The sequence below is a fragment of the Poecilia mexicana genome, unplaced genomic scaffold (genome assembly GCF_051168715.1).
Source record: "Poecilia mexicana isolate PSO_F unplaced genomic scaffold, ASM5116871v1 scaffold_3, whole genome shotgun sequence".
NCBI lineage: Eukaryota > Metazoa > Chordata > Actinopteri > Cyprinodontiformes > Poeciliidae > Poecilia > Poecilia mexicana.
The window spans coordinates 12,722,513-12,742,553 of NW_028263372.1; the positions used below are offsets into that span (position 1 = coordinate 12,722,513).

General features: G+C 39.0%; 1 protein-coding gene across 3 annotated transcripts in view; it reads right to left on the reverse strand.

The window, feature by feature from the left end:
• Positions 1 to 20,041, reverse strand: part of uacab (uveal autoantigen with coiled-coil domains and ankyrin repeats b) — a 41,308-nt gene that overhangs the window by 16,946 nt on the left and 4,321 nt on the right. For 2 of the 3 annotated variants that reach the window (XM_015005854.2, XM_015005856.2), the window contains exons 2-3: positions 3,044 to 3,174; positions 35 to 123 (exon numbers count right to left, since the gene is read on the reverse strand). In XM_015005854.2, coding sequence (XP_014861340.2) covers positions 35 to 123; positions 3,044 to 3,174 — 220 coding nt within the window. Of the gene's footprint in view, positions 1 to 34; positions 124 to 3,043; positions 3,175 to 3,787; positions 4,530 to 20,041 lie in introns of those variants that run through there. The other variant, XM_015005855.2, reaches the window with a different exon arrangement.

Below are 20,041 nucleotides of genomic sequence, written 5' to 3' on the forward strand. Positions count from 1 at the left end.
CAAAGGTTACATCTTGTGCTAAACCCAAACTCACCAGAGCCGTCTTTTGCAGTGATTTCGACATTGTGTCCCAGCATGAGATTGAGACATTCAAGCTGTCCTTGTGTGGCTGCCAGATGAAACCTGGGAGTTTAAATAAACGGCAAAAAGATATGACATTAAAAAACAAATATGAGATTGATGGACCAGCGAGAAGACGGCAGAGATTTAGGACAGGCGCATGAAGAAGTGACCTGGTGGAGAGGAGGGGAGGGTGAAACTTAAGGACAAACTGAAAATGGAGACTTGGCTCCATACTGACAGCAAGATCAGCATTCTTGAGGTACACAACAAGAACCCTCCATGACAACAAGTAAGAAGATAATATGGTGTTTCTACTTTACATGAGCACTTTTGAATGAAACAGAAAACGCACCGTTCTATATTTGGAATCAGACATTTTTATATGCATAAAATATGGATACTGGAAGTGGGCTAAAAATGTTAGAACTTCATCCGTCTTAAGCTTCAAATTGATACATTTTTCAAAAATATTTCACCAAGAGCAAGTTTGCCTTGAAAAGAACATCTTTGGTTGATCAATTTCACGCCATGTCTTCCATAATCAGTCCCAACCTGAAACATTCCGGCTGAAATTCATTGATGTAATCCGCGGTCGCTCTGCTGCCACCAGCCATGAAGGGCTGCAAAGCCGTTGTATGTAAACTAATCTCAGCCTGTCAGCTCTCAAGCCACATGAACCCGTTTATACACCAGGCCCCGAAGTATCTGCCAAGGAGACAGCTAGGCTGTCACCTCAACACTGGCGTGGATATTAAAAGCCGTGTTGATGGCGAGGAGATGCTGGTCCTCTCGGGAGCAGAGGAGGGTCGTGACCTCGGAGGGGCAAAAAAGCAGACAGGAAGCAGACCAGAGCAAATCATGTTTGGTGGACACAAGTGACAAGTTCAGGAGCCGGAGCATTTTCCATACAACAACGAAATAAATCATTCTGGACACCTTCTGTAGTTATGATAAAATTATGATACGTCAGAGAGGAAGTGAGAGCAACTGTGAGCTACTTTTCCTATGAATGTCATTAATGAATTATCTGATGTTAAGTCAGGATCAGTTTAGATCCAGAAAAGAGCAAGAAGTCATTCAGAGGATGCCCAGAGTAAAAGACTTTTCCACCATTGCTCCATCAGATCTTAGCAGGAGGTCACCCCAAAACAAATTAACAGTAACAAAGCTAACAGCTGATGGCGTAGACAAATGTACATTTTCCCTACACAGAAGCTTTGAAATTGGCCTTTCAGAGAGTGGAGGTGTCATTTCTCTCTACAGGACATGCCTGCTATTTTTAAAGAAGCTGGAAGAGTAATCCATAAAGTATATGCATGTAGCTAAACCATATGATGATCCCACATCCATTTGGTGAAATTAGCAGCTGCAACAGTGCAGCCCTGCACTTTTTTAAGACTGTTTTCTGATCCTTTAAAAACTATATTAATACCTAAACTGCATGATTTCCACCAGCAAATCTCTGCAAGTTAGAAGGTCTGTAGTCTGTGATAGTAGATGTAAAAATGGTTATTATGAAGGACGTCAATTGTGCATGTTTGGAGAAATCCTGTCAAAAATCATTACCTTCTACTCAAGAGGCCGCAGCGAGCACCTGCCTCAGACACCGTGCTATTATGTAGACCGCTTTGCTGCTCGACCCCTCGTTGACACGGTGGCACAGAATAAATACGGGTTATGGGTGGGCCTGCCTCGCTGATGCCAGAGGAAAGATGTGAACTGTTTACTCAGCTGGAGGCCGAGACAGAAATGCTTGGGCTGAATTCATTAGCCGGACACAGCGAGGCTAATCCAAGGCACAGTCGATCATGTACAGGGGCTAACAGTTTGTAATTAGTTCCTCCTCAGAGGTTCGTGATTACAGGGAATCACCGTTCAACATTCTCATGTCTGCTTTTGCGAAGGCTGGGATGCCACGGACATGTGTGGTCTGTGTGTGGCCCTGCTGAAACTATATACAGACCGTCAAGAGCTGTGATTATGGTTCAGGTTTTTTTTTTTTTTTTTTTTTTTGCGTTTTGGACAGACTTTGGTAAAAGCTTGACCTCTTTTCCAAAATACTGAGGTCATTTGAGTAGATTTACAGTACAATAGTTCAGATCAGTCTAAACACCAGATATTGAGAATAACTTTGTTTGGGTACGGCCGGTTCTAGTACGGTCACCGTGACTGCGAAACCATCAGATATGGTTAGTTGATGAAAGTGGTCAGAAATGGATTCAAACCTGATAATAACAGCAGGCATTTATTGGATGCATAAAGATGTTTATGCACACAACAGACGCTGACTGGTCCATTAATCCTACATAACTCACATTTAGACTCTAAATCCACACGTTGGACCAATAATCAAGATATTCTGGATGGGAAAAAAAAAGAAACTCTGGTTCCCACTAAACAGCTCTAAGCCGGTTCTTCAACATATCAGCTGATCCTGATCATTTTCTGCAGCTGGGCCTAAATGGATTAGTTATTGTTGGGAACAACGTAGTGGATCTGATTTGACTTGGAAGGGAGTCATTTCCTGCAAGGACTACATAAACAGCCTCTGGTCAGCGTGGTCAAGCTCTCTGTGTCCACAAACATTCTTTATGCCAACTCCCACATTGACCTCAAGTAAGTTGGACAGAAAGAAGGGGAAATTCTAAATATAAAAAATAGACAAAAAATATAAAACTGGAATATATGTCCTTTGCAGGGCAGATGGATGAAACTTTTATTATTCAAACCTTGAACATAAAAAGAGATCAACCGGTTAGGTAATCATTAAGGAAATTCCATGCTAGATTCCTTATCTGAGGGGTAAGACGTGGAATCTCACGTGGTGTGGAGAGAACGTTAATGTTTGGGCTTCTTGATGGGGAGTCTTAACTAAATGTAGGAGTTTGATTGGAACATATAAAAGGTGCTTAGCACAAATTTCATCCGTTTTGCTCATTACATCCAGCATACCAGTGTTTGTATGCGTTTGTTTACTCACGCGGAGCGTCCCTCTACGTCGAGCTTGGTGGGGATGATGCCCTTCTTGCCGAGAACAGTGGCAACCTTGTCCACCTCGCCACGTTCCACCGCCTTCATCAACCGATCATCGTACTTGTTCCAGTCTGTGTTCTGACACAAACAACAAGAAACACCATCAGACATGCAGAACCGAATGTGTACTCTCCACAGAGACTTGATTCAACATGTAAGGACAACTGCTGCCATATAAGGAAGAAGCCCCTCATGGCTTCATGGGTAAAATCTAAGAATGGGATTTTGGTTTCCAATTTTTTAGATTAAAAAAAAAAAAGGACATTTGTGAACTTAAAAAGAACAATACTGAGTCATTTTGAGTCTTTTTCACAGCAACTGTTTGGAACACAAGTTAGAGCAGAAATATGCGAAGAATGCGCTGTACAGCAACCTCACTAAATCAGCACTCAATCCCATCAACGCATGAGTGACAGATACAAAACATGGGAACAGAGTCCTTCTCCAAGAAAAAACATGACCTTTATACTGAACATCCAATCTCAGTACAAACAAAACAAACTTAAGTGTAAATAGATTAAAATGTAGCCAGTTAACCAATAACCGCTAATCTATATCCATGATTAGGCATTCCTTCATTTTGTTTCCACTCTGTCTGACTTTATGTAACCATATCTAGAAAAATCACAAACCCAGACGAATCACCGGTAAAAATAAAATAACTTAAAAACAACAACAAAGGAATACATACAAAGTGCATGGAGGTGCATTTCAGCCAGCGGCTCATCTTGGGTGAGTGGAGCTGGTCCTTGCACCGTGCTACTGAAAACGTTGCCACTGTTCCGGTTTACGAAATAAAAACAAAAATGAAAAAAAAAAATATTTACACAAAAAAAAAAAAAAGAACTTCCTTTGTCTTCTCAGTGCACTCAACCAGTGAGTGCAACAACACAGATAAGACAAAAGGATAAGAAGTCTTTCCAGCAGTGACCCACTAGTCCACCCCCCCACCCTTACTACAGGCAGAAAAGTTTAATTGTTAAGATTTTCCAAGCATTCCTTTGTTGCGTAGGAGCTCAGCTCGCAAATCCATCACTGCTCAGCAGTTTGGGTGATAGTTAAATGAAGGAGGAGTGAGAGGGGAGGAAGGAATGGAGGTGGAGAAGCAGTAGGGCCAGCCCTGCCAGCACCGGGACCTGCCCTGGCCGGCAACTGCAACTCCTCCTCTGGGTAAGAGTCAGCTCAGTCTGGCTGCCTCTCTCCACCGACGGCCGCTGCTCCCACTAAGTCCCCCACCCCCGTCCTCGCTTCTCTCCTGAAACCTTCTGCTTAGCTCAGTCTTCTTCTGCTTAAACAATCCTGCTTTCTGGAATCTTATCTTCAAACGCTACTTGCTTATCAAACCAGATAGTTTCTCCCTTTGCCTCGTCTCCTCGTCTCTCTGCTGTTCGTGGTTCCAGCTTCTTCACACCACCAAATGGCAAGGTCAGTCAGGCTCAGTGGGGTAAATATGCAAGCTCTCGGAGGTCTAAAATATCCCCCCCTCCCTGGTAAACAGCAGCAGTGCAGACAGCCCTGCAGACTGGTTACCTCTTTATTTTTTGACCCTCTAACCTTTCTGTAGAGACTAATAGGAAGACGGGAGCTAATAATACATTCTGGGCATGCCAGAACAATGAGTAATGGCTTTGGTGTCTTTCATCACTGCCAACATAAAACAAGGCCAGCCAAAAAAAATCTTGCTTACATTGCCCCCCCACCTTGCTCCCCTACAGCCTCCAAGTGAAAATATTAATGTCAGAGGAGATCATTTGAAGTAGTCTTGGCAAAGACCCTCACAGGACACGACAGAATCATAATAACCTCTAGATAACCCGCTCATCTTGAACAGGGGTCTCTGCAGATCTCCCCAACTCAAATTTAAGACTTTTTAAAGACCATAAAGATCAGAATTTAAGACCTGGATCTCTTCAGAAATGTACAAATGTCATCCAGCCCGCCGATGATAAATTTGCACTTACATGACGGTCACAAAAATGTTAGGTAGCTAGCTAGCAAGGGTATGTTAGCCTTAACTGTAACAAGTTACATGCAATGAAGAGGTCTGAGTGACTAAATTTTTGCCTGACAGAACAGTCCCACGAGAAAAAAAAACAAAGTACACAGAATCTACGAGATTAAATAGTTCTGTCAAGACAAAACTTAGGATCTGTGACCTCATGTTAAAGGCCATGTTACTATTTTTATATGAATTTTAAGGATGCAGGGACACATTGTTGAAGACAGAAGCACCGCGATCCATTCTGCAAAGTAGCAAAGCTCAATCAGGCATTTTACACATAATCCCACGAAACTTCAGCCTCACATCCACAGCTCAACTTCCACTAACTTACTGCGACACAAATTAAAAGCAGAACTTTCACTTTTATGAGGCAAAACCTCTCGGTGGGAAAAATGCACAGACACAGCAACCCCAAGGAAAGGAGAATGCATGGAGGGCCCGTTTAATTTACGCACGGCATCAGCTCCATGTGGGCTCTGGTTACCGCCTGCTGCCAGACTGGCGTTTACAGAGCAACAGTGATATTCACAAACATGCAAAAAGACCTCCTCCACATGACATGTCATATGAAGAAGTAGGTGTCAACTTACGAAAGCTGCTCACCCTCGCATGGAGACAAAGACGCCAAAATGGCACGTCGCCATTGCATACGGCAGTCACGTAAATATCTCACACGGGAGCACTTGTGTGTGGATTTGCTTGGGAATCCGTTTATGTACTAGTTAATAATAGGGATGATGGCAACAAGGGCTGGAACAATACTTGTTGCACGAAAGAGGAGTCTAGATAACTCAATGCTTAGGTATCATTTTTAATGTCCTGTGGAAAAAATAAACTCATCTTATGACTGAAGGGTTTTGCATCAGGATTTTTTTTTTTTGGACTCGGAGAACTTGAAAGGTTCTAATAAAAGCAAAAAATGTGATATAGCTAGGCATTATGACAGGTTTCCTGAAGTTTTACTGAAACAACAAAAAGTTCAGCAGTCCATTCAATTCAGTTCAATTCACAAACAATTTATTAATTCCAACCAAAGAGAAAAAAGATGTAGGGACTCCTCCTTTAATTGCCTTCCAAGAATCATTTGAAACGGTTGCAGGTGTGGGCAGGAGTGATCTCCTGTAGAGTCTGTGTTTCAGCAATAACAGTAATGAAGTCCAGTTTGTTTTTGAATTACTATCTTGTGAAGGATAGCAACTTGTGACAATAATCCCACAGAATAAAGTTGTTTTTTTTTACAACCTGCTAAATTAATAGCCGTCAACATTTATTAACATTATTTATTGACTTTAATATCCAACTGTAAGCTTCTTCCTTGATAGGTGAATCAGGAATTAAATCTTAAAAATCCTGGTGCTTTGTGTAGCAGATGTAGTTTGTAACCCTTCTTAAACAAACACTACCTGCTTGTTCCCACTATAGATAGATTAGAGCCCTGTATTGGTTGTACCAAAGTCCACATTTAATCCCTTGTTTCCTTGTGCATGTATTCTCATTTTTGATTTGTTTTCATTTAAAAGGGTATGCACAAATTACCCATCACCTCATTCCAACAAATGGATTTTAGTTTCAACTTATTTTGACAAAAGACTCATTTTGTTTTGAGAATTTTGTCATTTTATCTCTTGGAAGAAAAAAAACTGCTTAGTACAGATACCGTAGTGGTACTCAATCCTATACAAATAAAACAAAGGCATTACCTAAAGCTTCTATTTTAAACAGAATGACCTTTGAGACATAACATCACCTGACACTTCATAAGGTAGCTTAGGTCCCTACCTGTCTTCACTGATTATTCTGGGTGTCTGTTAATACTTCACTTAGAATTCCTTGTCAACCTCAGTTCGGATTTGCCCTCACTTGACAGGCTGTACATCTTTTCCAACACCTCTTTTTCCTCCCCCCCGCCCCCAGCTACCAGACGACCTAATGGGTGTCTAATATCCTTACAGATGAAATCACCGGCAGAAAATATCCAACTGGTCATGACAACAGACCGAAGCCAAATCCAAAACATAAAAACTACACGCAAATATGTTAGATGATAGTTGTGTTCAGCAAAATGAAATGACTGATATGGTTTTAAATTATGAGTGAGAGGATGATAGTTATCGCGGGAGACATCTGCAAAGAGATATTAAGTCACATAATCTAAACCCTTTGACATTTATAAGCAAAGTAAAGGCACTAGGAGTTGTTTTTTTTAGTACAAAAAAATATTAATACTTCACTAAAATGGCAAAAAGGGAATACTCACATTCCATCAAGAATGGATCAAGATTTTTAAGAAATATTAAAAAAACAAAAAATAATAAACCAATTTACACCAGAGATCAGTCGGATTCCTAAGTGTTTACAATGATTATATAACAATAACATGCGTCACCAAAAATAAAGGTGTTGGGCCTACATTTACTCCACACCAATTAGACACAAAGACAGAATCAAAATGTGGAAACCTTGGCTGCTATGAAATTTACGAGGAGAAATCCCACTCTGCACACTTAACCCTTTCAAACATTGATAACGCCAAACCTGGGAACACTTGGGTCTTTAACTATGTAGCTCTTCAGCTGCCAGTCTCTCTCAAATTATTGTTAACTCAGCTACAACTAAGGCTTTGTTTTGAAGTCTTAGGTTATGAAAGTTGTCACTGGTGTAATTTTTTCCCCTCCAGAAATTAGTGCCTATTTTTGAGCATTGTCCAACGACAAGAAAAACATGCACAGCCAGATCGAATGGAAATACCTTAACATAAATACTCATTTATGATGATTTAATAGTTTTTGAACTTGTGTAATTTTACCACAAAGCTATTAAGAAGGTGCAAAATCCACTAAGGATAAAATAATACAAAACTAAAAGAAAAGTCACTGGGTTTCATAATAATTGCTATAAATAAGACTTGCAACAACAAATCATGCCCCAAGCTGCTACAAAGTCAGAATGATCACCAAATCAGAAATTATTTAGGTTTAAATTACTAATCTGGCATCAACTGCAATGCCTATACAGTTCTCATAGGAAATTTAGTTGGAAAGATTGATTAATACATCCAAATGATGGTGCGCTGGTAAAGTACAGGCTATGCAGCTCTCTAACCAACATGAACTAAACCTTATTTGCAAAACTAAAGATAACATCAGGTGGCTCCAGGTCAGTTTGGGTCTTTATCCATTCATTTCCTTATTTTTTTATTTATTTTTACAAGGGACTCTGACCTGTGGAAAACCCCAAATGACCATTGAGCCTGTGGATTGTGCTAGACATGGGATGAAATTTCTATGCAAAAGATGAAGCATAGAAACACTTTGTGCTCAAAGTTCTGTTTGAGCACAACAGAACTTTGTTTGGACTGCTGAAGTTTGATGAATTATTACTGTGAAAAATATATACAATAACTCTTCAAAATAATTTTATAGGCATCTGTTGGAAGTGCATAAGCTGAAAAACAAGCATGCTGAATAAAACGGGGAAATCAGTAATATGCACAAACAAAAGTTTTAGTTAGTGTGATCTGATGTTCCATTCCAGTACACTAGAGGGTGCTCTTTTATGTAGACAGGTGAAAAAACTGACATAGCAGAACTACTACATGCTTTTATTATAAAATATAAACCATCTGTATCTTGGAAAATGCTTATCATTAACATGGGACTGTGTAAGACCGCTATAAAATTAAAGATGCCGGAGTAGATTTGCTTTAAAATATTTAGCTTGGGTTCATATGAATGACTTATTTTTGAACGAGTTATTTATGTTTTAATTTTTGTGACTAATAAGGTATCAGAAAATGGTGTTATCGTCATATTACACCATATTTCTTGCAAAGCTAATCTCAGTTTGGTTTGAAAACTGATGTTACTTTTCCAACACAGAGACAATATTCTTAAAGTTTTGACCTAGCAGTTTATTTGACCAAAGCTGTGAATTTTATTGTTTATTTAAGTAAAAAACAATTATTATTATTTCACTGAAAACAATTCAAACTATAGATGCCACATAGTGTAAAAAAACTAAAACTAGGATTACGAGGACATAATCTTTGTACCTTTAAAGACATGCTCAGAAATGACTCCAGTCACTGCTTTCTAATTTTATCATTTATCTCCACAGAGATACCTGCTTGTGACATTACACATAGCTGCATGCTGTGTGAATACCACAGTGACAATTTGATTTATTGGTGCAATATACCACCATGGAAGTTAATGGCTAATACTCCAGCAGAGTTCAGAGTTACAGAGACCCTCAAATAGCATAAACTGTGCCTCAGAAATCTCCACGCATTATGGGAATCGCAGCTGTTGCCAAAGAAAGGTGAGTGGACATACAAAACATGCAATTAAAAATACAAAAAAAAAAAAATCCTGAGAAACAGGACATTTAACATCCAGGATTATGATGATGGCACGCAGAAAACATTTTGTTGAATATGTTGCAATACATTGCGTGTGAATTGGGAAAAATGATCAGTGCGTCTTTAATTACGTAATCGAAATGACATACTTTCCCCCTTTTGTGCCACACTGCGGGCCTTTTTCATTCAACAGGGATTTTCGTTGACTGCCATTTGCGGTTTTAGACCCCGCCCCTTCACGCACATCCCTCTGATCTATGACTGAAGACCTGTGAACTGTGCGCAACTGTCTGGGCATGTTGTGTGTAACCGAAAACCCCCTGGAGTAAAGACAAAAAGGGCGGAGGAGGGAAAGACTGGGAGTATGTGTGAGATAAACAATGTGGAAAGGAGTGCAAAGGATAGGTGTGAAAGTGACTAGATCTAGCAGGCTTGCATTCGATCTGTCAGTAAAGGACAGGTAAGTCGATGCTACAGAGAGAAAGTCTCTATTTGGATCAGGTCAGGTGCAAACTGATGTCCCAGACCAGGTGTCAGGTTTTTGGTATGCACATCAAACACTGGCCACAAGCAGCTATCCCAGACCCATTTACCTGGACTGAAAGTAGAAGAAGAGACTGCCACACCCTCTGGTGGTGGACAGAAAAACAACAAGTTCAGTCCATCAAATCTACTCTATGAGGATGGATGGACAGATGGAAGTCTTATGATTGCCTGGTTTTACTTCATTCGCCCAACTGGGAGATTCCTGGTGAATCCCTGAAGACATTATAACTTGTGTTGCCCACAGACCAAAAGGAGACTATTCATCAATCCATCTGCTAGGTCACACACTTTTGGATGACTTGTGACCCAGAGGGCAAAGCTTTTCCGAGCCATTTTCTCTTTGCTTCCGAGAGCAAAGCAGGAGATCAGCTCTCCAGTTGCCTAAACACCATGAACTTTGCCCTGCCAGTTTGCCAGTCGAGATAGTCTCAGCATAATCACAAAAACAAGAAGGCTGTTGTATGCTTACCGTAAGACTGTTCTAGAAAGACTGAGAAATTAAAAAGGCAAAATTTATGCTCTCGCAGATGCTGACACACAAAGTGTATATATACTTGTATAACTTTTCTCCATTCTTCACCAGATTTGTATCTTGAGACAATCTTGTCTCTAGTCTACAGACGATTCATTGACTTCATTTCAGTTTTATGCTTTGATATGAATGGCAAGACAGGTGTGTGCCTTTTCCAAATCTGCTCCAATCACCTGTCTTTGCCACATGTGGACTCCAATTAAGCTGTAGAAACATCTCAAGGATGAGCAATGAAAACAGGAGGTACCTCACCTAAACTTCAAACTTCACATAAATGTTTCACATTGTCGTCATAGTACGAGTTTACCTAATATTTTAGGTCACACTTTCTTATAATTATCATTGAACAACAATGTTCCCCTCCAGAAGAAATACATTTGCACCATAATGGGTTTTGGTTGGGTTGGCTGCTGATTTTATTGATTTTGTTCCAGCTGGGTTTGGTGATGTACAAAATAAATAATAATAAAAAAAAAAAAACAATGATGAAGCAGACAGAGCTGGAGGCAATAAAAACCAGACAAGAAAAAACTCCTGACACAAATGGGGGTGGGGGGGAACCCTGTAGGAAATTAATAATATAACGACTACCTTAAAGATGTAAAATACAAAACACAATTTGAATTTCTATTTTCAGGAAGGATACGCAAGGCAAGAGGACAAGAAATATGGGCACATCTACCATTCATGTTTACACATGTGAAAGTGTTATTTGCTAAAATGAATATTCTGATAAATGAGGGCTGTTGTGAGCTCATCCCAAGAAAATGATGAGACTATGGAGGGGTGAAAGAAAAACAATATTTTGCCCGTGCTTGGTTACACAAGCAAATATTTGGGCATGCTGGTACTTGACACTTCTACAGCCAGCATTTATAAGTCATCAGATGCAGACGGACATAGAGGTATGTGACCGAGGGGGAGTGGGGGGGAGGGAGTAGGTCAAACTGGTACTGTTTTTATTGAGATTAGCTCAAAGGTGGTGTTGTTCTAATATTGGATATGTTTTCTCCTTCTCTGCCTTGGTAAACTACTTGTGCCAAGTATGTAGCACAAAATTCATAGACTAATATGGTCAGCTAAAAAAAGAATAGATAAAAGCTTCTTGAGAGAAAACAACAATGACATTCTTTCTTTTAAAAAATAAAATCAAATGTTCAGGGTGAATATTCTTAGAAATCAGAGGTTTCTGAATATCCTGGAATTTATAAAGCAAGCCTGGACTTGCCTGTCAAATACTTGCTTTCTTTCTTGTGACCATTTTCCAATGAAAATCTCTTTCAAAATCTCAAAATGTCTTTAACAAAGATTAACTGCAACATTGTTTCTCTTCACCATATCTTGCCATTTACAAAACTTTTCTCTCATTTGATTTTTTTTTCTATAACAAATATTAAAGAAAGTTGTCTAATTTTGAACAAAGTAGTGATATCTCACTTTTATGTTATTTAGTGAAGGTGTTTCAAAAAGGTGGCTTAGAAATATTTCTAAGCACTGGTTTGTTTATGGAGATGATGTGAACTTGAGTTATTTTGGCACGTGTCATTTTAATGGATTGAAAACACAGCGATGCAGCCAACACCCTAAAATGGCTCACTGAATTTTGAAACAGAACTGCCTTCACCCCAAGAGGCACAAACATGGTATAACATGTTGGACATGCAGAATAGTTACTTATCCACTTGAGGGTAGTTTGACCCTTTCCTGAGACTTACAAAGTCTGCGTTTTGCTATCAGAAACTTGGGAGATAAAATACTTTGCATTAACTCTATGCTCTAAAGGCACAGAGTAGGTCTGTTAGACATCAGGAAAACCTTTACACTACTGAACATATGACAATATTTATTACGATTTCTCCACAATTCCCTGATGCTTTTCTCTTTCTTCACAATGTCCACAATAATCTTTAGCACCTCTGCCACAACAAATATACTTCAAAGGCCAGCGATATTATTAGAATGTCAAATTTGCATGCATCAAACTTAAAATCTATGATCCAACCACATACCACATCTTCGCAGTCATTTTCAGCTGCAGGCAGCGGTATTGTGATAAATGCAATTTGATATATTGTGCAGAAAAACATTTAGAGGGAGCACTGAAGCAACAGAACCTGGAAGTCCAAATTGCAGCCTGGTTAAATTTTACATTGGTTTGCAGGGTCAAGTTTCTTTGTGTCTAGAACATAACTGCTGTAAAAACATTCATAGATTAATGTTTGATGGAGCTAATTCACTTCATTGTTATGACAGCGGCTGCAATTTCCCCTCTTCGGCAGGCTCGTTGAGTTCTTTATGTGATTGAGGAAGTGCCCTTCAGCAGAATACTCTCCAAATCTGTTAATATTAAAATATTTCGACAGAGTTATGAGTCTGATTTATCTGTTGCATAGACTGTAACGGCTATGTAATAATCAGTTTTACATTTTATTGTTTATTCCCACATTTTTTCCTCTTGATTTATGTTTGCTGCACTTTAACTTTTGCTATGTGGCATTTATTTTCAGCAAACAGGTATAATTCAGTATGAGCTACAACGCCATAAACAAATAGTTATTTCTGTAGCGCTGTTAAATTTTTGGTGAGGTAATTCTAAGGTTGTGCCTTCTAAACAGCATTCTGACAAGCATGCCAGGTTCAGTTTTGAATTTTTCTACATCATCTGGCTTCTACATGGGAAACAGAGGTGGCAAAACAAAATGATAACTTGCATGTAAAATGCAGCAAATACATCGGATTGTAAAATGCTGTTTCAGTTTGACTGTAGGCTACTGACAAAAAAAAAAAAAAGCAATACTATCACTTAAACTAAGCTTCTGGACAATTTAGTTTTGTTACTAGCATCACATTTTTTTTCATAGCTTAGAGACTCTTAAAGAATAATCTGGAGAGAGAAGAAAGCATGCAAACAGAGAGAGAATGGTTTAAAGAGGCTTTATCTGAGCCAGTTTGTACCACATCAGCAAAAATCTTTGTGCTCCTGTTGCTCAGCATGACTGGTTGTATGTGCAAGTTTGTGTGAGAGCGAGGAACAGCTGATGTCAGCCCAAGCCCACCCAAACTCAGTCAGTAAACTCAGTCCTCTATCCGACGTCCCCCTCCACCCCCAACACCGGTTATCTCTCTCTAAATGATACAACAAACACAGACGGCTCGTATCTCACACAGCCTGCCTCAGTTGATGATGCCGTAAAAATCAAATATGACAAACAACCGGAAACGCACGGAGTGACTTTATCACAACATGCACATTTGTCTTCTCCGGCGACTCTGACATGACTGAGCTCTGAGCTCTGAGCAGCCCAGGACAGGCACAGCATGGGAACACAGACGGGCAGCTCTGCTGAGATGACCTCATGGCAGCTCCCGTGGAGCCAGACCTTAATCCTAAAAATCATACGTCCCTCGACTGCCACTTACTGTTCAGCCAAAACAACATTCAGCCGATTATATACTTGTACCGATCCTCGCTTACAGCTTGCTCCCTATTGTCCACATCCGTCCCGATGCGTTACTCAAAATAGAGCTGCCAGGAATTGTTAATGTAAGAATCAATGAGGTTGGCTGTAATAATTGGTCAACATAAATATTTTCAGTCTATAAAAACATTTCTAGGAATTAATTAATTTTAATTTTCTTAAACTCTCAGCGAAAGTACAAGTTATTTTTCTCAAAATTACTGTGTGCTGAGAAGCTCCTCTGCATGAGTTAGTTTGCTTTATCTGACCAATCGTATGGCGGGTTAGAAATGTTATTTGAAGTTTTTAGCGATTTAAATTATTTAAATTTCATGGTATGATAACACAGAATAAATATAATCGCTGTAAAAACAAACCCATTAAGCAAAAACGTACAACATTATCCAATTTGTTTTTAAAATAAACATGTTTATTGAATGCCCCCTGCTGAAATAATATTATGTTACAGACAAGTCTATGACTTTCTTTTGTTGTTACTGAGAACACAGAGTGCAGACAACCAGCCATAGTCAACACATTACAAATATTCTTTTGGAAGAAAAACATTTAGAAAAAAAAAAATCAATTAAATGCAGCTTCAGCCAAGTTAACAAAAACAAATAAATAAATATTCTGGAGCAGCTTAAACAAAAAAAAACAGAGAATTTTAGAGGAACACCAGAGAAAACATATTTGATTAATTTGGGAATAGAATTTAAGTAAAAGTGATTACTGTGCAGAATATTATCACTTCTTGATAATCTCCTCCTTATGGAATAACATCCAATGCTTATATTAGCATGCTAATCGGCTGGGTTCAGTTAGAGAGTCTGAACATTGCATAACAGACATGCCGCTTAAAACTTTTAGCATGACAAAATTATTTCAAATGTGTGAAATCTTTTAGTTTTAAACCTATAATTGCCAACAAACAAGAGTAGGATGGAACAGGGAAGGCGGGATTGAGTGGAGAGCAAACCCACACCAAACTCCACTCAGTCCCCAACTTTCCCTGGAATTTTCTTCAATTTTATATCGTAGGAGCAAAACCATTATGCCCAAGTCTGCTGTAAAGCATAATTTCTTCAAGTCAGGTAACAATAATTTAAAGATATGAACATTAATATGTTAATACTTAATATGTAGACTTTTTGCAGCCAGCCAAATAAATTTTAGTTCATCCAATTTTGATCACATTTAGCTGCATTAAAATGTATCAACTTTAAACCGGACAAAGAATATTAACTCATACAAAAGAAAAACATGCAACTTGCATGGAAAGAGGATGCAAGCAAATTATTTTGGTTTCTGTTTATGCCGAATAATCTGTGCTAGAAGAAGGCACAGCACACAGATGAAGGATCAGGAAGTCTGATCACCGATTCACCAAGAATAACCACAATCATTGTAATTTTTAGAAACCTACTGAAGGTGGTGCTTGATATATTTGTCAGATTTTGCACACAAAAAAACAAAAAAAACAATGACCTTGCAGATGATGTGGTATGAACTCAGGAAGTTCACTAATTTTCCCCATGTGAGGATATGCACTAGAATTTCTTATGTGTTAAGGAATTGACCTTCGTGTTAACCCAGTAGGCTCAAGCATTAAGACTATTTTCTTTTTGAATAATCGACAAAAAACAAAAGGTAGGATGAGAAATCAGTGAACCTGACAGTGAGGTGGGGGGGTTCTGTCGAAAGGCCTTCTTCTATACCTGGCTGTTTAGGGTTCAGACCACAAACAAAAGAAACAGAGACAGTGCATTCTGTTCAAAGAGTTGGTGAACGATCTTTACTCTGTCATCTAGCAAGGCTAAACAATGCCGTCATTTTTTTTTCTTTTTAACACCGGTGTTTTAGTTTGTCACCCTGAACAGACCTCTAATCAGAGAACAGATTAACATAAATAAGGAGTAAATCTGTATAATCCGAGCCCCAAAGAGTAGACATATGTTTAAAAAGCGGGAGGGCAAAAAAAAAAAAAAAAAAAAAGAGGATTTCATCAAGTCTCACCCCTTCTGGCAAAGATTAAAGGCGACCAGTTGGGTGATGCAAAACTGCAGCCTTTAAGTCTTTAAGGTTTAGCAGTTTGGGAGATCCCTTATAGGTTTAAGAGACTGCAACAAAAACAACACTTCACAGAAGTATGTAAAAAAAAATAAAAAAATAAAAAACTATATTACTATGATTCAGCACACTTTTCTTCTTTTACAATTGCAGCTTTGAAAATTAAGCAATTGTTTTAAAATGGTACTTCTCGCACAACAAAATTATCAGAAAGTACTGATAAACTAAAAAACAAGTCACGACATGAATATTTATTCACTTTTGCATGACAAGTCTTTTTGGACAGCCAGACAAAACAATCACATCCACTTATGAAATGATGTGCCATGTCCTTCGGAGTACTGCTTTTCTGCTCCAAAAGGCTTTCTAAAAAACTAAAGTCAACTCATGTACATTTCTGGGGTAAAATCTGCAGCAGCAGCAGCAGGAACCCATTACTGAAGTCTCCAAAGAGTAGCCGGTTCTAAAAGCCTCGATGTGCAACAAGAAGAAGGTGACAGAACAAAGTGGCACAAAAAGCCAAAAACGCAATGACAGAGTTATACGTTTGATGGATTTTTATGTCTTCTCAAATAACTAACGACACATCAGGTCAAAGAGCTAAAACACATTGCATGCCATTGTTAACCTTAGGAGGCATGGCTGTATTTGGACACCTTTAACGTACCGTATTTTCCGCACTATAAGGCGCACCTAAAAACCTTCAATTTCCTCAAAAGCAGACAGTGCGCCTTATCATCCGGTGCGCCTTATATATGGACCAATATTGAGCCACAACAGGTCTAGCAACTACGGTAAGGTTGAAGGTACGCCTTATAGTGCGAAAAATACGGTACATAGCAAGTACATACATTTGTACTGATGCTAAAAAATAAAAGTTCTAAATACTTGTTGGATTGATTTGAAATCTGAACTTGTTTAAGGAAGATTAAGCAGAAACTTTAGGCTATGATTTGTGGCTATAGCACTAGCCAAAGTGCCAAAATAAACAATATCACTGATTAAGCAATTTGCCAAACGTAGATTGGAGTAGTTGTGATGGCTTTGAGTCAGTAAGAAATTGTAATAGTGCGAGTGAAATCTAGTTCACGTACCAAACTGCATTTCAAAATGCATCATTTGAGCATTTTTCAAACTGTAAATATCCACGAATGGCCCAAGTGAAGTAAAGTTGCAACAGTTAATGTTTTCCTCTGAAGCAACAACCTTCTAACCCGGAGAAAAGAAATGGTTTTCTGATAAACTGCCAGCTGTGGTTCAAAATGAAATCAGTTCTCATTCAGCACAAACTCGTTACGCAAAACGTTTGGTGGCATCCGGAAAGAATGTTTTCTTCTCCAAACCCTGCCCTCCTTAAACAAAATGAAAACAGCTTTAAAGCTGGAGTTGGAGCCGCTTCAGCTATCACACAACATATCCAGCATGTCCTTTGTCCTAAACACTATGCTATCAACAATACAATCAGCCCAGCAACTTATTCTGCAAAACCGTGCTTCAGGGGGGCGAAGGACAGTCTTACATTTCACATCAATGAGGAAGAAGAGAGAAAGAAAATGCACAAAGAAAGAGCCAGGGGAACAGAAACATTTCAGAAATACAATCTCTCATGAACATTAACATAATGAGTGTGAATTTTGATTTTTAATAATGTGCAGAGTCACAGGGTGAGACTTTCAGATAACGGGTCGCAGAAAGATTTGGAATTCCTAAAAGGATTGCAATGACTGACTCCACTGCTAGTTAAATCGTAGGCAAGTTGCTTTATAAGTTGAAGACTACGCCTGGCTGTGCTGGTAGAACAGCACATACTGGATTGATTGCTTAATCCTTGATTTACTTCCTTCATTACACTGCGTTGCTGCGTCTTTGCCTCAGGGAAGCTTCTCATTAGCTCAGCGTTCGAACCATCTGAAGGCTGATGGGGGCTAAACAAAAACACCATTTGTGATGACCAGATTTTAAAGTAGCAATCCTTAAAAAAAAAAAAAAAAAAAAAAAAAAAAAAAGCCTTCCACAACTAGTCAGCTGTTTCACAACCTCTACATTTTTTCCATTATATTGTCCCTGAGCTATGGTAGATAAAAGTACTTTTTACGACTCTTACAAATTAAAGGTGCAGTGTAGAATAGCATAAACTGAATTTTAGGTTAATGCAATAACCTTTTGCACCTTTTTTTCATAAAATACTGTTATTTTGTGTCATTACCTCTACTTAGTGCCTGTGGTCTTTTAAATGTACATCTTTCTGAACAAGAATAGCATATCTTTCTGCAGCTCTCCTAAGTAGGCAGCTGGATTTGAACTATAAAGGTGAATCAGATGAGCACAGCAGAGTTTTTAGAGCAGAACTGAGCTTATCTAATTGTGATTTTACAGTTGCCCTTGTGACAAAAATACTCCCTGTACGTGCTGTACTCATCTGTACAAGTATGTGCATGTATGTTTCTGCTATGAAAGCATACAACCCAACTACATTCAGCTGCTTGATGTATTGTGTTTTAGCTCTCGACTCATATCTGCTTCATCTTCCCCTGCAGACAGTTCCGTCTCCATGGAGTTGGAATCAGCTGATTAGAGTGGCAGAATGAGAAACTGCACTGATGGTGAAATATAACACGAAAACATGTGGGTGCGTACAGCTGGGCGGTTTGCAACCCACTCCAAATATTATAGTGTTGGACATATTTTATTATACATGATGTGTTATACAGCTAAGGTCACTGGGAGACAGAGAGAGAACAATGTTAATATATACTTGATGCATTTACATCGACAAGAGATGTTGATAAAGCATCATGAATCACCATAGACCATATTCTTGGAAAACCTCAGTTCTACCAGACCTAACTAAAGTTAAACTGCCCAAAAATAAGCTCTAATCTAAAAATGTTAAAACATCAACAAACAGCTACATGTAGTAACACTTGTAAGAAAAAAAAAAACATGAGAATGACTGACATAAAAAATTTAATCATCATCACCACCACCACCCACTCAGACCAGTACAGAGCTGAAATATGTCTAAGATTATTAACCCGAATGTCAGCAAGTCACATGGGGTGTGGTTTTTGAACATTTCTTTTCAGCCCACTCTCTTTCTTTCTGTCTTTCTCTCTCTTATCTAAACACAATATTTCACAAGAACTGTAATTCTGCAACTTTCTATCCCCATCACATTATTTCAAGCATCACTGAGTCCAACACATTCCCAAAACATAGCGTAATGCAGCCTCCCGCAGGGTGATTGTGGAGTGTGGGGTGATGTTCTGGTCATCTATTCTGGCAGAAGTAACACACTTTGGTGTTAATACATGATTTTCTGCATGTACCACAATATGTACAATGTACAGGTTTCTGTTATTACATGGCTGTCAGGAGTAGCTAAGATCAACGAACATCACTAAAACTGTGCGAAGGATTTTGCTCACGGTTTTCCTTAGGTCTTGTAAAGCCATGTGTTGACATGATTAGAACCAAATCACAATCACAACCACTGGAAGTTGGAGTCTACAAGTCTAACTTTCAATGTTAAACTCCAACTGGAAAAATAAGGCAAAAGTCCTTGATCATGGTTAAAGTGCGAGAAGAAATCAAAACACCAGCAGCCACGCCTCACCCATTGACTGACATTCATCAAAGCTGAACAACCGATGACTGATGAGCATATTATTTCCGTCACAAAGAAATTGAACAAACCGGTTTGCACAACGGAGAGGTTTAGGTCTCTCTGGCTCGAGTGCACGTATAAAACAGAGGATTTCCTGAAGCGACAATGCAGACGTTGACTGAAACAACAAGCGGCGTGCGAACCGGTGTAGACTTCTCTCGAAGCAAAACAGCTCATTTAATCTCAGAATTTTCCCTCTCGTGCATACGTCCACATGATCCGTCACAGTCTTCCCAGCTGTTTTCTGAAGAGAACTCAACAGAAATCACTCATCCCTTAAAGACTAGTTAACCTTAATTACACATTCCAC